Here is a 19,907-nt window from a genome sequence, read left to right on the forward strand (position 1 = left end):
CGACCACACGTCTAATGGCAGAAAAGTAAAAGTGGATGCAACCATTTTAATCAAACGCTTATTTCTTTTGAAGCTACAATTAATGTCTTACCACATGTCATCCAGTAATGCGTAAGTGACAAGGAAGTGGGCTCCCTTACAATTAGCAACACAACTAACAAAACAGTTGAAAATTAAATAAGCAAAGTATAATTATTTTAAATAATATCTTCGATTTATATGCATTTTCACTTATTGCAGTATAATAGTTGAATGACTGAGATAATGGCCTTTTGTGAGGTGACGATATGTAAGATTACATGAAGAAATACTGAAAGTTCAGAACAACTACCATCAGGACCATGGACAGTGACTGCCAGCGTCTGCAAATTAGTCTAGCTTTGTATTATTATTACAGATCATTTAGCGGACGCTCTTATCCAAAGCGACTTACGGTTGCATTTATACACATGGCTTTTGACATTTTTGCCCGAAGAGCAATTAGGTGTTAGGTGTCTTGCTCAGGGACACGGGGCAGACAAGACTCAAACCACCAACCTTGCGGTTCCCAGCGCACCCTCTCTACCCCGACCGACGACCCTTTTTATGAAAGTACTGCGATCATGTTTCAAGTTTGTCACACAACAATAAAACACCATCCACCAGAATGTTTCTTATTTGTGGTACAAAGTTGTGCCGTTTTCTATCTGGGATGTACACTTTTGTAAAGTGAGCTCTCTTTTTTGGTTTAGTTTAAACCCACAATTTTAATAGTATCACATTGAACTGAGCAAATTTGACCATGAGAGCTTCTAAGAAACGAAAATCCACTCATATCTGAGGAGAAACTACGGTTTCAAAAAGTGTTGAAAAAGTGTCCGTTGAATATATAATTTTGCATATTCACAAATAAAAAACACATTTTTTTAAATGAGGAAAAGAATGGCTTCTTTAAATTATTCCTACCTCTCCGGATGTCTGTCTTCTTTCAGGGAGCATCAGTGTATTCGCATGGCTTCCCGGGACTATAGTAGATCCAATACTCATTCTGGGTCCGACTAACATGTAGCGTTTCTCTCCAGATCTGTACTGGATGCTGTGACACAGTGTTCCGTCATAATTAGTCTCTTGTAGATATTTAGAAGTATACTCTGTGGATTTAGAGCACTGCATCGCAATCAGCACGATGATACTGATGAGAAAAAGTGTTGAAACTGAGCCCAAAGTTATCATCAGGTAAAAAGTCACGTTATTATCCTCCTCGTCATTTGTTGCACTTTTAACATCCGAAGCAGCAAAAGCCTCTTTGGGCTCCACAACTTTGACAATCACAGTAGCTGTTGCTGAGAGTGAAACGTTCCCGTTGTCTTTCACCAGTATGACCAGTTTATGCTCAGCCTCGTCCGTCTCTGTGAACGAGCGAAGTGTTCTGATCTGTCCTGTATAGCGGTCCAACCCAAAGAGACTGTGGTCAGTAACGTCCTGCAGTGAAAACAGTAACCAGCCGTTATATCCTATATCAGCGTCATAGGCTCTGACTTTAGTCACCAAGTGTCCTGCGTTCACATTGCGGGGAATCTCCTCCACACCTTCAGCAGAACCGTTAGAGCTGAGAGGATACAAGATGATCGGAGCGTTGTCGTTCTGATCCAGAATGAACACGTGCACCGTGACGTTGCTGCTTATTGATGGAGTCCCAGAATCTGTGGCGACAACTTGGAACTGGAACGTTTTCAGGGTTTCAAAGTCAAAACTCTTTAGAGACAAAACATCTCCGTTTTCAGGATTGATATTAAGAAAGAATGTCACTTTATTTCCAAAGCCCGCAGTCCTGAGAATATGATACGAAATTTGTGCATTATCGCCCTCGTCACAATCAGACGCTCTGACAGAAAAAAGAGGTGCCGCAGGGGGGTTATTTTCTATAATGTAGAACATATAGGGGCTCACTGAAAACGTAGGACTGTTATCATTCACATCCGACACAAACACGCTTATAGTCTTTTCCGATGCCAATGCTGGTTCACCTGCGTCTTTGGCGATTATTGTAATATCATATATCGATTTCTGTTCCCTGTCAAGATGTGACTTGGTGACAACAGCGAACATGTTATCCTGTATTGACGGGGTTAATGCAAAGGGGCTATCCTCGGCAACATGGCTGATTATTTTGCCATTCAATCCGGAGTCTAAATCGGTAATACTTATAAGCGCTACGGTGGTTCCAGGTCTCGAATCCTCTGAAACAGCACTTGTTAATGATGCCACTTCGATTTCAGGAGGATTGTCATTCATATCTTCAATTTTTATGATAACGCTTTTATCCGTTCTGAATGGAATGGTTCCCTTATCCGAAGCCCGTATATCAATGTCATAGCTGTCTTGTTCTTCAAAGTCTACATGGCCTTTCACGATGATCTCCCCAGTAACAGAATCGATATCAAACAGCTCTCGAATTTTGTCTTTTACATCACTGCCGAATGAATAAACGACTTCCCCGTTTAGACCGTCGTCTAGATCGGTTGCGTTAACTTGAATAATTGTTGTGCCAACTGGTGCGTTCTCTTGTAGCGAGGCAGAATACGTGTCTTTGATGAACGTTGGCATATTGTCATTAACATCTATAACATCTATGTATATTTCAACTGTGCCTGTCTTTGGGGGGTTTCCGCCATCTAAAGCGGTCAACTTCAATTTGTGGGCAGGTTTGGCCTCACGGTCAAGCTGTCTCTGTAGTTGTAAAATTGGAGTTTTACCATCCCTGCCACGATCTTTAATCTCTAAACGAAAATAATCGTTCTGACTGATTTTATACTGTTGAACAGAGTTTGTGCCGCCATCCGGGTCGTAGGCATTTTGCAACTGATATCGTGCACCTGGCACCGCAGACTCAGAGATTTCAAGCCTCTTTGTTTTTTCCGGAAACGTGGGATAGTGGTCGTTTAAATCCGTTATCTCCACGGTGACATAGTGTATTTCCAGTGGGTTTTCAAGAACAGTTTTAAGGTTGATTAAACATGCACTGCTCTCTTTGCACACTTCCTCTCGGTCTATTTTATGGTTCGCATAAAGGATCCCGTCATTCTCATTTACCCTGAAAAGAGGTTCAGTCGTGCCGGACATAATACGAAATCCCCTCTGCTTCATTACATTCTGGTCAATTCCCAAATCTTTAGCTATATTTCCAACAACACTTCCCTCTTCGAGCTCTTCAGCTATGGAGTACTTCAACTGTGCTGAAGCCGCTCTGAAAAACAAAAGCAAGATCAACACGGAGCGCAAATGTGGTCGCAGTCGCCTTGCCTCCCATCCTCCTTGTTTCATGTTTTGTGGTAAAAGTAAGAATCCAAACACGTCCAACATCCTCTGCTAATCTAAAATTGCAAATCCATCGGGTCTTCTTGGAAATGATTATATTAAATACAAAGCAGTCACCCAGCGCTTAATCCAAGTCCGCTTACTAAATGTTCTCGAGCCACACTGAACAACAGGGGCGGACTCCTGCGTATCTTCCGCTCAGTAATAAGGGACGCTATTCTGATAAGGTACTGCCACCCTGTGAATGTGTTTGATATCGCATTGTATACGTTAAACTGGTCAATAACAAACCTGTTTGAATAAGAACGTATCTCATAAAGATTGTGTTTAAATCCAATTTCAGCACAATGGTTGAGGAAAGTGATCACTAAAGTGATATGTAGCCAATGCGATTAATCACCTTTCTGTATGGTTTTCGGGTATATGGTGTTTTCGCAAAACTGCCTGGGACTGGATCCTATCCTCATTCCGGGTCCAGCTAACATGGATCCTTTGTCTGGATGCTGACGAGAAATACGTTTAGCACCTTGGTCAATGCCTAGAATTGTTTGCAATTAAGTCTTTTTTATTTTTATTAATGTGTTTTGATCAGCGTAATTTTATATGGTAGCCTGTTGTTGGAGCCATGACTCTACTCCAAACTTAGAATCTAAACCACCAAAGAAATCATACCGAACTTAAACTTCACATGCACGATATTGATCAATTTTAAATAGCAGACATAAAAAAAAATGTAAAAGTTATGAACCGTAAAAACCACGAAGACGTACAAGCATAATTCAGGTTACAGTCTGGAATAAATGAATAATAAGCAATGTGCCACTATGTGTGGATAAGAATAATAATTCGTTGAATTGACTCAAAAATAGTTCAATAACTATTCATTATAACCTGTTGTTACAACAACAAAAGATCAAACCTGCAATATAGAACAAATAACAACACAAAACCATGACACCAACCAATAATGAAGTGTTGTAAACACACAAAATCTAAATTAATTATTTAGGAAAGATTTTGATGAGAAAGTTCTCCTTGCTGCTGTAATCCTTTTTATGCCAATGAAGTGAAATATGATTTTGACATCTACTGACAAACATTAGAACTAGGACCATCAGAGCCCTACAGATGAAACATTCTGTCAATACCTGGGATAGAATAGTGCTTAAAAAATGTGCCCATATTGTCTCTGAATAGGACATTTTACTAGCATCTCAAGAAGAATTGAGAAATACGATTCGAAAAAAAGGAAACCATGTTAAAATATGTCTTACCTCACATGTCTGTCTCCTATCAGGGAGCATCAATGTATTCGCATGGCTGCCCGGGACTATAGTAGATCCAATACTCATTCTGGGTCCAACTAACATGTAGCGTTTCTCTCCAGATCTGTACTGGATGCTGTGACACAGTGTCCCGTCATAATTAGTCTCTTGTAGATATTTAGAAGTATACTCTGTGGATTTAGAGCACTGCATTGCAATCAGCACGATGATACTGATGAGAAAAAGTGTTGAAACTGAGCCCAAAGTTATCATCAGGTAAAAAGTCACGTTATTCTCCTCCTCGTCATCTGTTGCACTTTTAACATCCGAAGCAGCAAAAGCCTCTTTGGCCTCCACAATTTTGACAATCACAGTAGCTGTTGCTGAGAGTGAAACGTTCCCGTTGTCTTTCACCAGTATGACCAGTTTATGCTCAGCCTCGTCCGTCTCTGTGAACGAGCGAAGTGTTCTGATCTGTCCTGTATAGCGGTCCAACCCAAAGAGACTGTGGTCAGTAACTTCCTGCAGTGAAAACAGTAACCAGCCGTTATATCCTATATCAGCGTCATAGGCTCTGACTTTAGTCACCAAGTGTCCTGCGTTCACATTGCGGGGAATCTCCTCCACACCTTCAACAGAACCGTTAGAGCTGAGAGGATACAAGATGATCGGAGCGTTGTCGTTCTGATCCAGAATGAACACGTGCACCGTGACGTTGCTGCTCAGTGACGGAGTCCCAGAATCTGTGGCGACAACTTGAAAATGGAACGTTTTCAGGGTTTCAAAGTCAAAACGTTTTAGAGCCAAGATATCTCCATTTTCAGGATTGATGTTGAGAAATGAAGTGACTTTGTTTTTTTCACTTCCATCTCTGAGGATATGATAAGCTATAAGAGCATTCTCTGTGTCATCATGGTCATAAGCTTTAACAGCAAACAAAGAGGTCCCTGGATCATTATCTTCATGGACATAGAACGTATAGGGACTGAGTGAAAAGTCTGGACTGTTGTCATTCACATCAGAAACCACAATATGGATTTTCTTAACAGAAGATACTGGAGGTTGACCACTATCTTTTGCTACTAATATTACCTCATACTGGGCCTTTGTTTCTCTGTCCAGGAGTGATTTGGTTACTAGTGAGTACATTTTGTCATTTAATGAAGGTCTTAAGGTGAATGGAACATCCTCATTTACAGAGCAAACCACTTTTCCATTTAGACCAGAGTCGAAGTCATTTACACTAATGAGTGCAACTGTAGTTCCAGGTCTCGAATCTTCAGGGATTGAACTTGAAAATGAAGTTACTTCAATGATAGGTGCGTTATCATTAATGTCAACTATTTTAATGATCAAGCTGTTGTCTGTTTTAAGAGGAGCGAGACCCCTATCTGATGCCTCAATTTCGATTTCATATCTGTCCTTCTCTTCATAATCTATGAAACCTTTAACAGTTAGTACTCCTGACAACGGATTGATATCAAATAGATTCAATATATTTTGATTCATACTGTTGCTAAAGGAGTAAACGACATCTCCGTTTGGACCTTCATCTAAATCAGTTGCATTCACTTGTACAACTGTTGTTCCCATTGGAGCATTTTCATTGAGCACCACAGAATAAACATCTTTAGAGAAAACCGGTGCGTTATCATTTACATCTAAAACAATCACTGTTATGTTCATTTCGCCCGATTTTGGAGGTTTTCCTCCATCCAGTGCAGTCAGTACTAATGAGTGGCTTCCTGCAGTTTCTCGATCTAAAGGTTTTTGAACAACTAATATCGGTATTTTACCGTCTTCTCCTCTATTCTTGATTTCCAGGCGGAAATGATCGTTTTGACTGAGTTTATATTGCTGCACGGAGAAATGACCGCTGTCCTGATCATGTGACGGTTTCAATTGAAATCGTGTTCCAGGCAACACGGACTCAAACATTTCTAGCAGTTTCTCTTTTTGAGGGAACGTTGGACCGTGGTCATTTATATCCAGCACCTCCACTTCGACATAATGCACATCGAGAGGATTTTCTAGCACAGTTTTCAGATTAATTAAGCACGTACTGATTGTTGCGCACAGCTCTTCTCGGTCAATCTTTCGGCTCACATACAGGACGCCATCATTCTGATTTACATGGAAAAGAGGATCGGCATTACTTGAAACAATGCGATACTTCCTTTCCTTCAGCGTGCTTTTATCCAGTCCAAGATCTTTCGCTATATTTCCAACCACAGTTCCTTCGTTAACTTCCTCCGAGATGGAATATCGTGATTGCGCTGAGACCGCGCTCCAAAAAAGCACAACAACCATCCAGCCGACCAATGATCCTCTCGCCCTTTGTGGCTTGTAATTTCTTTGTTCCATGGTTAAACCCGAAAACTGTCAGTGATCCATAACAATAAAAGCAATAATAAAAAGACTAGCGCTATTTCATATTCACTTTCTCACGTATCCGTCAATGGCATCGTGTCCTACAACAATAAGCTGAGAAACGGCTGTACGAAAATCTAAGAAAATGTAGACAAGAGGTGGAACCAAAATATGATGACGACGAACTCAGTTATTCTCGACTTTTTACGTTACACTGACACCACGCGACCACAGGTCTAACCGCAGAACAGTAAAAGTGGATGCAAACATTTTAATCAAAAGCTTATTTGGTTTGAAGCTTCATTGAATCTCTTACCAAATGGCATCGAGTAATTCGTTGGTGACAAGGCTCCCTTGCAATTAGCAACACAACTCACAAGACAGTTGAAATTACATGAGCAATGTATAATTATTTAAAATAATATTGTCGAATATTATGCATTTTTACTGATTACAGTAGTTGAGTGATTGAGAAAATGGACTTTCGTGGTGTAACGTTATGGAAGATATACTGAATGTTTTGACGGAATACTTTCAGGACCATGGACAGTGACTACCGCAGTCTCCATATTTTCTAGCTTTTTGTGAAAGTATTGCATTCATTTAAGTTCATCATACAACAATAAAACACCATCCACCATCATATTTCTTTCTTGTGTTAACGAGTGGTGCCATTTTCTATGTGCGACTGAACTAAAAACTCTATATTGTTTGGGTCGTCTCTCTATTCTAGACTAAAAGTTTTAATTCACAAGCAAAAATAGGGGAACCCTAACGTTTAGGACAATGATTTTTTAAAAAAAAGTATATTCGACGATCGGAGTTTCTACGAAAATAAATTTCATTCATACTTGGAGAGAAAATACAGTTTCATAACGGTTTGTTTAATAAATAATTTGCAACGCACATTTAAAAATAAAAAACATGCAAGGTTTTTTTTTAAAGGAGGAAAAAACAGCTTTTTTGAATAAATCCTACCTCTCCAGATGTCTGTCTTCTGCCACATAGAACCAGTGTGTTCACAAATAATGTTTGTTGATTAATACTCTAATATCAACACATAGTTCTTTAAAAAGCATTTGGTACTGTCGATGTGATCAATTTGAATCATTTTAGCAGGGGAAAAGCAACGTCTAAATATGTCTTACCTCTCCATGTGTCCTCCTGTCAGGGAGCATCAGTGTATTCGCATGGCTGCCCGGGACTATAGTAGATCCTACACTCATTCTGGGTCCAACTAACATGTAGCGTTTCTCTCCAGATCTGTACTGGATGCTGTGACACAGTGTCCCGTCATAATTAGTCTCTTGTAGATATTTAGAAGTATACTCTGTGGATTTAGAGCACTGCATTGCAATCAGCACGATGATACTGATGAGAAAAAGTGTTGAAACTGAGCCCAAAGTTATCATCAGGTAAAAAGTCACGTTATTATCCTCCTCGTCATTTGTTGCACTTTTGACATCAGAAGCAGCAAAAGCCTCTTTGGGCTCCACAACTTTGACAATCACAGTAGCTGTTGCTGAGAGTGAAACGTTCCCGTTGTCTTTCACCAGTATGACCAGTTTATGCTCAGCCTCGTCCGTCTCTGTGAACGAGCGAAGTGTTCTGATCTGTCCTGTATAGCGGTCCAACCCGAAGAGACTGTGGTCAGTAACTTCCTGCAGTGAAAACAGTAACCAGCCGTTATATCCTATATCAGCGTCATAGGCTCTGACTTTAGTCACCAAGTGTCCTGCGTTCACATTGCGGGGAATCTCCTCCACACCTTCAGCAGATCCGTTAGAGCTGAGAGGATACAAGATGATCGGTGCGTTGTCGTTCTGATCCAGAATGAACACGTGCACCGTGACGTTGCTGCTCAGTGACGGAGTCCCAGAATCTGTGGCGACAACTTGGAACTGGAACGTTTTTAGGGTTTCAAAGTCAAAACTCTTGAGAGCCAAAATATCTCCATTTTCAGAGTTGATATTAAGGAATGAAGCTGCCGTATATTCTTTTGTTCTCTCCCTGAGGATATGATAGGATATAAGAGCATTGTCTGTCTCATCACGGTCGAAAGCTCTAACAGAGAACACAGACGTACCTGGTTCCATATCTTCAGTAATGTAGAAAGTATAGGGACTTAGTGAAAACTCCGGAGTGTTGTCATTAACATCTGACACCATGACATTTATTGTCTTTTCAGAGGATAATGAAGGCTGACCAGCGTCTTTTGCAACTATTTTGACATCATAATATGACAGTTTCTCTCTGTCAAGAGTAGATTTTGTAACTAGTGAATATATTTTGTCTTGTAAGGATGTGGATAATGTAAATGGGACATCCTCATCAATGAAGCATTTTACTTTTCCATTAAGACCAGCGTCAAAGTCATTTACACTAATAAGTGCAACTGTAGTTCCAGGTCTGGAATCTTCAGAGACATACCTTGAAAATGAAGTAACTTCAATCTCTGGTGCGTTATCATTCATGTCAACTACCTTAATTATGACGCTTTTTTGTGTAGCCAGAGTAGCAACACCTTTATCTGATGCTTGAATTTCAATTTCATATTTATCCTTCTCCTCATAATTTATTAAACCCTTTACAATTATTTCCCCTGTTGATGTATTTATATCAAACAGTTTTAATAACCGTTGACTCACAATACTGCTAAATGAATAAACTACATCTCCGTTTTGTCCCTCATCTAAATCAGTGGCATTGACTTGTATGACTGTTGTGCCTATTGGAGCATTTTCATCGAGCATCACCGAATAAACATCTTGAGAGAAAATAGGTGCATTGTCATTAATGTCCAAAACATTTATCAGAATTTGCATTTCCCCAGATTTGGGAGGTTTTCCTCCATCCAGCGCGCTCAGCACTAACGAGTGCCTTCCTGCTGCCTCCCTATCCAAAGATTTCTGCACAATTAATATAGGTATTTTACCATCCTCTCCCTTATCCCTAACTTCTAAACGAAAATGGTCATTGGAGCTGAGCTTATAGCGCTGAACCGAAAAAAGCCCACCGTCTGGATCGCGTGCGTCTTGTAGAGGAATACGTACTCCGGGCAACACCGATTCAGAAATCTCCAACGTTTTCTCTTTATCCGGGAAACTTGGTGAATGGTCGTTTATATCCAGGACCTCCACTACAACATAATGTACCTCCAGGGGGTCTTCTAGGACTGTCTTCAGATTCATTAAACACGCACTGGTTATCGAGCACACCTCTTCCCTGTCAATCTTGCGGCTCACGTATAGGACACCATCATTCTGATTTACATGGAAAAGATGATCGGCATTACTGGAAACAATCCGATACTTCCTTTCTTTTAAAGTATTTTTATCTAAACCAAGATCCTTCGCTATATTTCCAACAACAGTTCCTTCGTTTACTTCCTCAGAAATAGAATATCGTATTTGCTCCGATGCCACGCTCCACAGAAGCACAGCAACCACGCAGCCGAAAAAAAATCCTCTCGCTCTTCGCGCCTTGAATGTTCTTTGTTCCATGATTAAACCTAAAAACACTAATCCATCCTAGGAACCACAGCTTCGATGTCTGGAAGAACTCCAGAAAGGTTTAAAATAATTAGCCTCAAATGTATATCGGATGTAACCGACTATTTACGCAAAATAAGCAGACACGATCCCATCAGCATCGAAGTGAGTATGTTGTCAGGAGGTAGAACCCAACAGCTATAACACAAAGCTCATGTGACGATGATATTTCATGTTATACTGACACCATGCGACCCTATTCCCACTGCAAATACTTTGCATCGTACCCCTTTTTCCCGGAATACGAAGAAAAATCCTTCCAGCACCAGGGACACATTGCGATGTTTTTTTAATTTATTTTTTCATCATAGTTTTTTAACTATAGTATAGCAATTGAATACGCCCCATAAAATCATGAACACAATGCACAAAGATAAGTGAGAAAATCCACTGTGAACACATTATCTACAAACGAAAGCTAAATAAACTAGGCCACCTTAAAGTGTTTAAATAAATGTCTTACCTCTCCAGGTGTCCTCCTGTCAGGGAGCATCAGTGTGTTTGCATGGCTTCCCGGGACTATAGTAGATCCTATACTCATTCTGGGTCCAACTAACATGTAGCGCTTCTCTCCAGATCTGTACTGGATGCTGTGACACAGTGTCCCGTCATAATTAGTCTCTTGTAGATATTTAGAAGTATACTCTGTGGATTTAGAGCACTGCATCGCAATCAGCACGATGATACTGATGAGAAAAAGTGTTGAAACTGAGCCCAAAGTTATCATCAGGTAAAAAGTCACGTTATTCTCCTTCTCGTCATTTGTTGCACTTTTAACATCAGAAGCAGCAAAAGCCTCTTTGGGCTCCACAACTTTGACAATCACAGTAGCTGTTGCTGAGAGTGAAACGTTCCCGTTGTCTTTCACCAGTATGACCAGTTTATGCTCAGCCTCGTCCGTCTCTGTGAACGAGCGAAGTGTTCTGATCTGTCCTGTATAGCGGTCCAACCCAAAGAGACTGTGGTCAGTAACTTCCTGCAGTGAAAACAGTAACCAGCCGTTATATCCTATATCAGCGTCATAGGCTCTGACTTTAGTCACCAAGTGTCCTGCGTTCACATTGCGGGGAATCTCCTCCACACCTTCAGCAGAACCGTTAGAGCTGAGAGGATACAAGATGATCGGAGCGTTGTCGTTCTGATCCAGAATGAACACGTGCACCGTGACGTTGCTGCTCAGTGACGGAGTGCCAGAATCTGTGGCGATAACTTGGAACTGGAACGTTTTCAGGGTTTCAAAGTCAAAACTTTTAAGGGCCAAAATATCTCCATTTTCTGAGTTAATATTTAAAAATGAGCTGAATTTATTATCCCCGCTTGCTTCCCTCGGAATACGATATGAAATAACAGCGTTTTCACTTTCATCACAATCGAATGCTTTTACTGCAAAGACCGAGGCTCCCGGGATGTTATTCTCTGTGATATAAATGACATAGGGGTTTAAAGAAAACTCTGGAATATTGTCATTGACATCTGATATTACGACGCTTATCGCCTTTTCAGTTGAAAAAATCGGATCCCCTGAATCCTTCGCAATAATTGTGACATCAAATTGTGAAACGTTTTCCCTGTCCAATTGCGATCTAGTGACAATAGCGTACATGTTTTCTTGCAATGAGGGGACTAACGCAAACGGCACTTTTTCTTTGATCGTGCAAATGACGTTTCCATTGACTCCGTAATCTAAATCACTGACACTAATCAGAGCCACCGTGGTTCCTAACTTTGAATCTTCCTTGATAGAGCTAGAAAATGACGTCAATTCGATCACAGGTGCATTATCATTGATATCAATAATGGTAATCATAACACTTTTGTCAGCTGTTAAAGGAACTTGCCCCTTATCAGACGCCTGAATGTCAATTTCATAACTTTTACTTTGCTCAAAATCGATTTGACCAGTTACCTTTATTTCACCGGTGTTTGAGTCAATACTAAAAACATCCATCACTTTTGAATCAACCTCGTGACCAAATGAATAAACTATTTCGCTATTTGCACCCATGTCCAAATCTGTTGCATTTACCCGAATCACCACAGTGCCCGCCGGGGAGTTTTCCTTAAGTGTGGAAGAATAAATCTCGTTGGTGAACACCGGGGAGTTGTCATTAACATCCAGCACAATTACAATAATATCTATGTTGCCAGACTTCACCGGTTTACCTCCATCAACGGCTGTTAGACGAAGCTTAAGTTTCCCGACTGTTTCTCTATCCAACTGCTTCTGCAGGACTAAAAATGGTACTTTACGGTCCTCACCTCTGTCCTTGACTTCTAATCTAAAATATTCGTTATGGCTTAGTCTGTATTGCTGAATTGTGAACGGCCCCACGTCTTCATCGTGCGCAGCCTGTAATTGAAATCTCGCTCCCATTAGGGCCGACTCGTAAATCTCAAGCCTTTTTTCTTTCTCTGGAAAAACCGGCGCGTGGTCATTTATATCAAGTACTTCCACTACCACATAGTGGATCTCAAGTGGGTTTTCAAGCACGGTTTTCAGATTGATCAAACATGGACTGGTCCTTTCGCACACCTCCTCTCTGTCTATTCCTCGTTTCACATACAATATACCATCGTCTTGATTCACTAAAAAGAGAGGTTCAGTTGAGCCTGAAACAATGCGATACCTTCTATCTTTGAGTGCACTCTTATCCAGCCCCAAGTCCTTAGCTATGTTCCCGACGACGGATTCCCGTTGAACCTCCTCATATATGGAATATCTGATCTGTGCAGAAGCTCCGTTGCGTAAAATATCCAAAACAAAGACGAAGGTGAAGCAAAACCATAGCTCCCTCCATACCGTGCTTCCTCTTTGTTCCATCACTGGAAGGCGACACATAACTGTCCATTAGCTGCTGTGTGATGTCAAAAAAGCTCAATCCGCCGTGTATCCATAAAACGCCCAGTTCATTTTTCTCCCCAGAACTGCGAAAATGAATCGCTGTCTTTGCCTATCGCGATCTTTCGATCGGATTTGCTGGGTAAATTGCAACGGTCTGGTCCAAATGAAGCCCGTGACGTAAGGTGCTGGCAGATAAAGAGAATCACTGAACTACACTGACACCAAGTGTTAAAGACGTTATTCGCAAAAAAGCCGTGATCAAGTGTTCAGGAGAAAAATAAGCCTGCAATGAGACCTGCTCTGACAGTTTCATCGTGAGAAAAATGTTGTAGCGTTATTCTTGTTATTTATATTCCAGACCTTTGACAGCCTCAAATAAAAAAAAAACTAAATTGACGAACAAAAGGATGCTAATACCTTTCAAAAGAAAATATGTGTGTTTGAGCACCATTAAAAAGATCAACATTTGCATATAGTGAACACACCATCAGGACAAAAAGCTATTGTGAAAAATAATTTAAGTCCCAAAGTGTAAAAATGTTTTTGATGCTGGTTATAAGATTTCGTGCTAAAGAGAGAAGGCCACATCAAGAGGATCCATATTTAAAACATTAAGCAAGTGTTATTATCAGCATGTAGAGACAATTGGACTTGAAAACTGTTAATCTTACCTCTCCAGATGCCAGCCTCCTATCAGGGAGCATCAGTGTATTCGCATGGCTTCCCGGGACTATAGTAGATCCTATACTCATTCTGGGTCCAACTAACATGTAGCGCTTCTCTCCAGATCTGTACTGGATGCTGTGACACAGTGTCCCGTCATAATTAGTCTCTTGTAGATATTTAGAAGTATACTCTGTGGATTTGGAGCACTGCATTGCAATCAGCACGATGATACTGATGAGAAAAAGTGTTGAAACTGAGCCCAAAGTTATCATCAGGTAAAAAGTCACGTTATTCTCCTCCTCGTCATTTGTTGCGCTTTTAACATCAGAAGCAGCAAAAGCCTCTTTGGGCTCCACAACTTTGACAATCACAGTAGCTGTTGCTGAGAGTGAAACGTTCCCGTTGTCTTTCACCAGTATGACCAGTTTATGCTCAGCCTCGTCCGTCTCTGTGAACGAGCGAAGTGTTCTGATCTGTCCTGTATAGCGGTCCAACCCAAAGAGACTGTGGTCAGTAACTTCCTGCAGTGAAAACAGTAACCAGCCGTTATATCCTATATCAGCGTCATAGGCTCTGACTTTAGTCACCAAGTGTCCTGCGTTCACATTGCGGGGAATCTCCTCCACACCTTCAGCAGAACCGTTAGAGCTGAGAGGATACAAGATGATCGGAGCGTTGTCGTTCTGATCCAGAATGAACACGTGCACCGTGACGTTGCTGCTCAGTGATGGAGACCCAGAATCTGTGGCGACAACTTGAAACTGGAACGTTTTCAGGGTTTCAAAGTCAAAACTTTTTAGTGCAGAAATGTGTCCATTTTCAGAGTTTATTGTGAGACTGATTGAATGGAATTCGTCTTTATCTTTTCCATCTCTGATAATATGATATAGAATACGAGAATTATCTCCCTCATCTCGGTCTGATGCATGCACAGAAAACACTGAAGCTCCTGGAGGATTGTTCTCGGTAACATAATAGGTGTAAGGGCTTCCTGAAAATTCTGGGCTATTATCATTCACATCTGATACAACAATATTCATACTTTTTTTAGATGACAGTGATGGTGTTCCTGCATCTTTGGCAACTATTGTAACGTCATATATGGACTTCTTTTCTCTATCCAGGGGTGATTTTGTGACAATAGAATACATGTTGTCTTGTGTTGAAGGAGATAATATGAATGGTACATCCTCGTTAAAGGAGCAAATCACTTTTCCATTAAGACTAGAGTCTTTATCGATGACACTGATTAATGCCACTGTGGTACCTAACCTCGCATCCTCTGGTATTGCCTTTGAAAATGATGTGATCTCTATATAAGGGGTATTGTCATTCAGGTCAACAATTTTCACAATTACACTTTTGTCTGTTCTCAAAGGAGCTGCCCCTTTGTCAGAAGCCTGTATGTCAATTATAAAACTTTCCTCTAATTCAAAATCTATCAGATCTTGAACAATAATTTCACCTGTATTTGCATCCGCACGAAAAATGTCACGTATTCTACTGTTCACATTCTTTCCTAATGAATACACAATCAGTCCATTGGATCCTTCATCTAAATCCGAAGCATTTACTTTTATAATAGTTGTACCAATAGGAGCATTTTCTTCCAAAAGTAATGAGTAGGTTTCTTGGTCAAAAACTGGAAAATTGTCATTAACGTCCAACACGTCGACCGTAATTTCAACTGTTCCAGATTTACGTGGTTTCCCTCCATCAAGAGCTGTGAGAAGCAATGTATGACTCTTCTTTGTTTCTCTATCTAGCGTCTTGAGTAAAACTAATACAGGTATCTTCCCATCTTTTCCACGATCTTTGACTTCCAAACGAAAATGATCATTATGATTTAGTTTATACTCCTGTACCGAAAACTGACCAACATCCGGGTCCTGTGCCGCTTGCAGCTGGAGACGCAAACCTGGTAAAACCGACTCGGAAATTTCGAGACGTGAGTCTTTCGTTGAGAAGGTGGGAGAGTGGTCGTTCACATCCAGCACCTCAACGGTCACATAATGAATTTCAAGAGGGTTTTCCAGCACCGTCTTTAAATTGATCAAACAAACATTGCCTCGCTCACAAACCTTCTCTCTGTCGATTATTCGATCAACATACAGTATTCCGTCGTCCTGGTTCACGTGAAAAAATGACTCTGTTGAACTCTCAACAATACGGCATCCTCTCTCTTTCAAAGTGCTCGTATCTAATCCCAAATCCTTCGCTATATTCCCGACAACCGCTCCTGCTTCGATTTCCTCAGCGATGGAGTATCTTAGTTGCGCTGAAGCTCTGCTCCAAACCAAAAAAATCAAAACAATAAAAGCAGTCGGCCGACATTTCCCTCGTGATGTTCCAAGTCGAATATGCTCCATAACCAAAAGATATGAATGCATCCCGATGAGTCAGAATATTGTTGTCTTCAAGAAAAGAAACGTAGATCGACTAAAAATAATGTTTAAGACTTTCAAGATTATTAAATGCACGGATTCTGAAAATTCGCCGTGGGAGAACAAGGCGCCGCTACCACTGAAATGTAAAATAACATCCCACCAAGGGGAGGAATCGTGTCTCTGACAAAAGGATTCTCGTGAAAATATTTTCTGCTCATATACTGACACCCAGTGCTCGCTTTGCACTGATGACGTTTCTTCACAAAACACAAGCGACCGTTTGACCGTTTTTGGAACATAACTCGTTATTTCATAACAATTTATGCATAAATACCCATAAGTTATACATTTGTAAAGCATAGTGGCAAAAAATCTCGTTTCAGCGTAGCGGATAGTAACATTATAAAGACAAGGCATTATTCAAGAAACACCTTTGATAGCTTAACATAACATGGTGGCGTGTGCTACTTATAACGCCACTCAACTATAGCAAATTGTAAATTGGCTTATTTGAGGAAATTGCACTTTCTTGTTTCTTGTTCTTCTGAGTTTGTACCCTATGGTTGAATGCACTTATTGTAAGTCAGCGTCAGCTAAATGACATGTGATGTAATGTAATGTAATGCTATGACCAATTGAGCCACACAGCTCATGAAAAGAGGGGCAATATTAAATAAGATAAATACAATAAAAGTTTTGGCCTGGTAGACCTGCTTACCTCTCCGTGTGTCCTCCTGTCAGGGAGCATCAGTGTATTCGCATGGCTTCCCGGGACTATAGTAGATCCTATACTCATTCTGGGTCCAACTAACATGTAGCGTTTCTCTCCAGATCTGTACTGGATGCTGTGACACAGTGTCCCGTCATAATTAGTCTCTTGTAGATATTTAGAAGTATACTCTGTGGATTTAGAGCACTGCATTGCAATCAGCACGATGATACTGATGAGAAAAAGTGTTGAAACTGAGCCCAAAGTTATCATCAGGTAAAAAGTCACGTTATTCTCCTCCTCGTCATTTGTTGCACTTTTAACATCCGAAGCAGCAAAAGCCTCTTTGGGCTCCACAACTTTGACAATCACAGTAGCTGTTGCTGAGAGTGAAACGTTCCCGTTGTCTTTCACCAGTATGACCAGTTTATGCTCAGCCTCGTCCGTCTCTGTGAACGAGCGAAGTGTTCTGATCTGTCCTGTATAGCGGTCCAACCCAAAGAGACTGTGGTCAGTAACTTCCTGCAGTGAAAACAGTAACCAGCCGTTATATCCTATATCAGCGTCATAGGCTCTGACTTTAGTCACCAAGTGTCCTGCGTTCACATTGCGGGGAATCTCCTCCACACCTTCAGCAGAACCGTTAGAGCTGAGAGGATACAAGATGATCGGAGCGTTGTCGTTCTGATCCAGAATGAACACGTGCACCGTGACGTTGCTGCTCAGTGACGGAGTCCCAGAATCTGTGGCAACAACTTGGAACTGGAACGTTTTCAGGGTTTCGAAGTCAAAACTTTTTAGTGCAGAAATATCTCCATTTTCAGAGTTCATATTTAGAAAAGATGTTACATCCTTTTCCCTGGCAATTTGATAACCAATAGCTGCATTGTCATTGACATCATTGTCAGATGCACTTAAAGAGAATATCGATGCTCCTGCTACATTATTTTCTCGCAGGTAAAACTCTAATGGATTTTGGGAGAAATGTGGTCTATTGTCGTTTACATCTGATATCTGAACACTCAGTGTTTTCAATGTAGATAAGGGAGGTTCACCACAATCGGTGGCTGTTATTATTATTTCATAGTTTGACACCTCCTCTCGATCTAGAATCCTCTTGGTAACAACTGAATATATGTTTTCCTTATAAGACGGCTTTAATTCAAACGGCACTCCTTCTGTTATACGTAAAAGTATCTTTCCGTTGACACTGTAGTCTTTATCCGTTACACTAATGAGTGAAATAACTGTGCCACGCTTTGAGTCTTCAGAGATTGTATTTGACAGTGACGTTACTTCTATTTCTGGTGGGTTGTCGTTGACATCTTTTATCTTTACAATGACTTTACACCTGCTCGTTAATGGAGGTGTACCTTTGTCAGATGCCTGTATATCTAATTTAAAAATGTCCAATTCCTCAAAATCCACAACTCCTTTTAATTTTACTTCCCCAGTTAAACGATCTAACTCAAATATATCATAAACTTCACGTGCTAGTGTTCTGCTAAGGCTGTATTCTACTTCTCCATTAGTCCCTTCATCTGCATCAAGGGCATTCACTTTTGCTACAGTGGTACCAACTGGGAGGTTTTCATATATTTCTATTTGGTAAGTATCTTGACTAAATATGGGAGGATTATCATTAATATCAACAACATTGATAGAAATATTTAGTGAGCCTGATCTTTGGGGTTTACCACCATCAACTGCTGTTAGAAATATCGAGTGGTTGGTCTTTTGTTCTCTGTCCAATGCATTCTTCAGCACCAGGAATGGTATTTTATCATCATCATCACTTTGAATAATTTCTATTTCAAAGTGATCATTTGAAGTTAATGTATATGCACGGATTGTGTTTTTTCCCGCATCCGGATCACGTGCCGAGTGTAGTTCAAATCGTGTTCCCGGAGATGTATGTTCCGCTATCTCAAATTGCTGTTCCTTTTCAGAAAAAGTAGGGGAGTGGTCATTTACATCATTAATTTCTACAACGACGTGGTGCATTTCTAAAGGGTCTTCAACAAGGATTTTCAGCTCAATTGAGCACACACCGTTACCGCGACACAGCTCCTCTCTGTCAATTTTCTTACGGACCAGCAAGGCACCACTGTCCGGGTTTACTTCAAAAAAAGCGTCCTTAGATCCAGAAACAACTCGAAATCGTCTGTCAATCAAAGAGGTTTTGTCCAAGCCAAGATCTTTAGCAATATTTCCAACAACAGTACCTTCTTGCATCTCTTCTGGAATGGAGTACCTTAATTCAGCCAAGGTCTGATTTGCCCGAAAAAGCAGTACGAAAAAAGGAAAAACAATCCAACAACAGTCCCCTGATCGATATTGTCTTGCACTCCACATAGTTATCAACGAACACATATGCGCAGGGGAGTAGGTTTCTGCCAAAGATCCAACGTGTATCCGATCGTTTTAAATTCGCATTTAACGCACAAAGCCGTCTCATCAAACTCGCCTCGTTAGAACCGTTAGCGTAATGTGAGGTACCAGACAAAAGCTTTGTTAGGGGAGGGACTGGGTCCATATATGGCACTATTGATGTAACAGTGACACCAAGGGGGGGACATCTGACACAATTCAAAGTCATTGAAAATAAACATTGGGTTATTTTAATAATAATAATAATAATAATGATGACAATAATAATATTTTTGATCAGAATATCAGTTCCGGTGATCTCACTGCTGTAGTCGCGATTCATGTGAAAAAGCAGCATGACTGCAAACGTTTAATGCCATAGCAAGTAAATATTTAATATTCTTGGGGCTACTGGAAGTTACTTGTTTCATTTTCAGGACAATGGAAAGC

At 40.6% G+C, this 19,907-nt stretch overlaps 2 protein-coding genes across 13 annotated transcripts in view; both read right to left on the reverse strand.

Moving 5' to 3' along the window:
- Window positions 1-19,907, reverse strand: part of LOC120817097 (protocadherin alpha-C2) — a 161,443-nt gene that overhangs the window by 116,264 nt on the left and 25,272 nt on the right. The window contains exon 1 of one of the 12 annotated variants that reach the window (XM_078101277.1): window positions 17,097-19,847. The exons of 8 other annotated variants lie outside the window; for them this stretch is intronic. In XM_078101277.1, coding sequence (XP_077957403.1) covers window positions 17,097-19,460 — 2,364 coding nt within the window. In that variant the 5' untranslated portion in view covers window positions 19,461-19,847. Of the gene's footprint in view, window positions 1-945; window positions 4,533-4,571; window positions 7,221-13,996; window positions 16,915-17,096; window positions 19,848-19,907 lie in introns of those variants that run through there. 3 more of the 12 variants (XM_078101272.1, XM_078101282.1, XM_078101271.1) reach the window with 3 other exon arrangements.
- LOC144406146 (uncharacterized) lies at window positions 7,733-13,503 on the reverse strand. The gene is made up of 2 exons (XM_078100921.1): window positions 10,947-13,503; window positions 7,733-10,462 (listed from the first exon to the last, which is right to left on the reverse strand). The coding sequence occupies exons 1-2, from the start codon at window positions 13,320-13,322 to the stop codon at window positions 8,066-8,068; spliced, it is 4,773 nt and encodes a 1,590-aa protein (XP_077957047.1). The 5' UTR covers window positions 13,323-13,503; the 3' UTR covers window positions 7,733-8,065.

Source organism: Gasterosteus aculeatus, chromosome 4 (genome assembly GCF_964276395.1).
Source record: "Gasterosteus aculeatus chromosome 4, fGasAcu3.hap1.1, whole genome shotgun sequence".
NCBI classification, from domain to species: Eukaryota; Metazoa; Chordata; class Actinopteri; order Perciformes; family Gasterosteidae; genus Gasterosteus; species Gasterosteus aculeatus.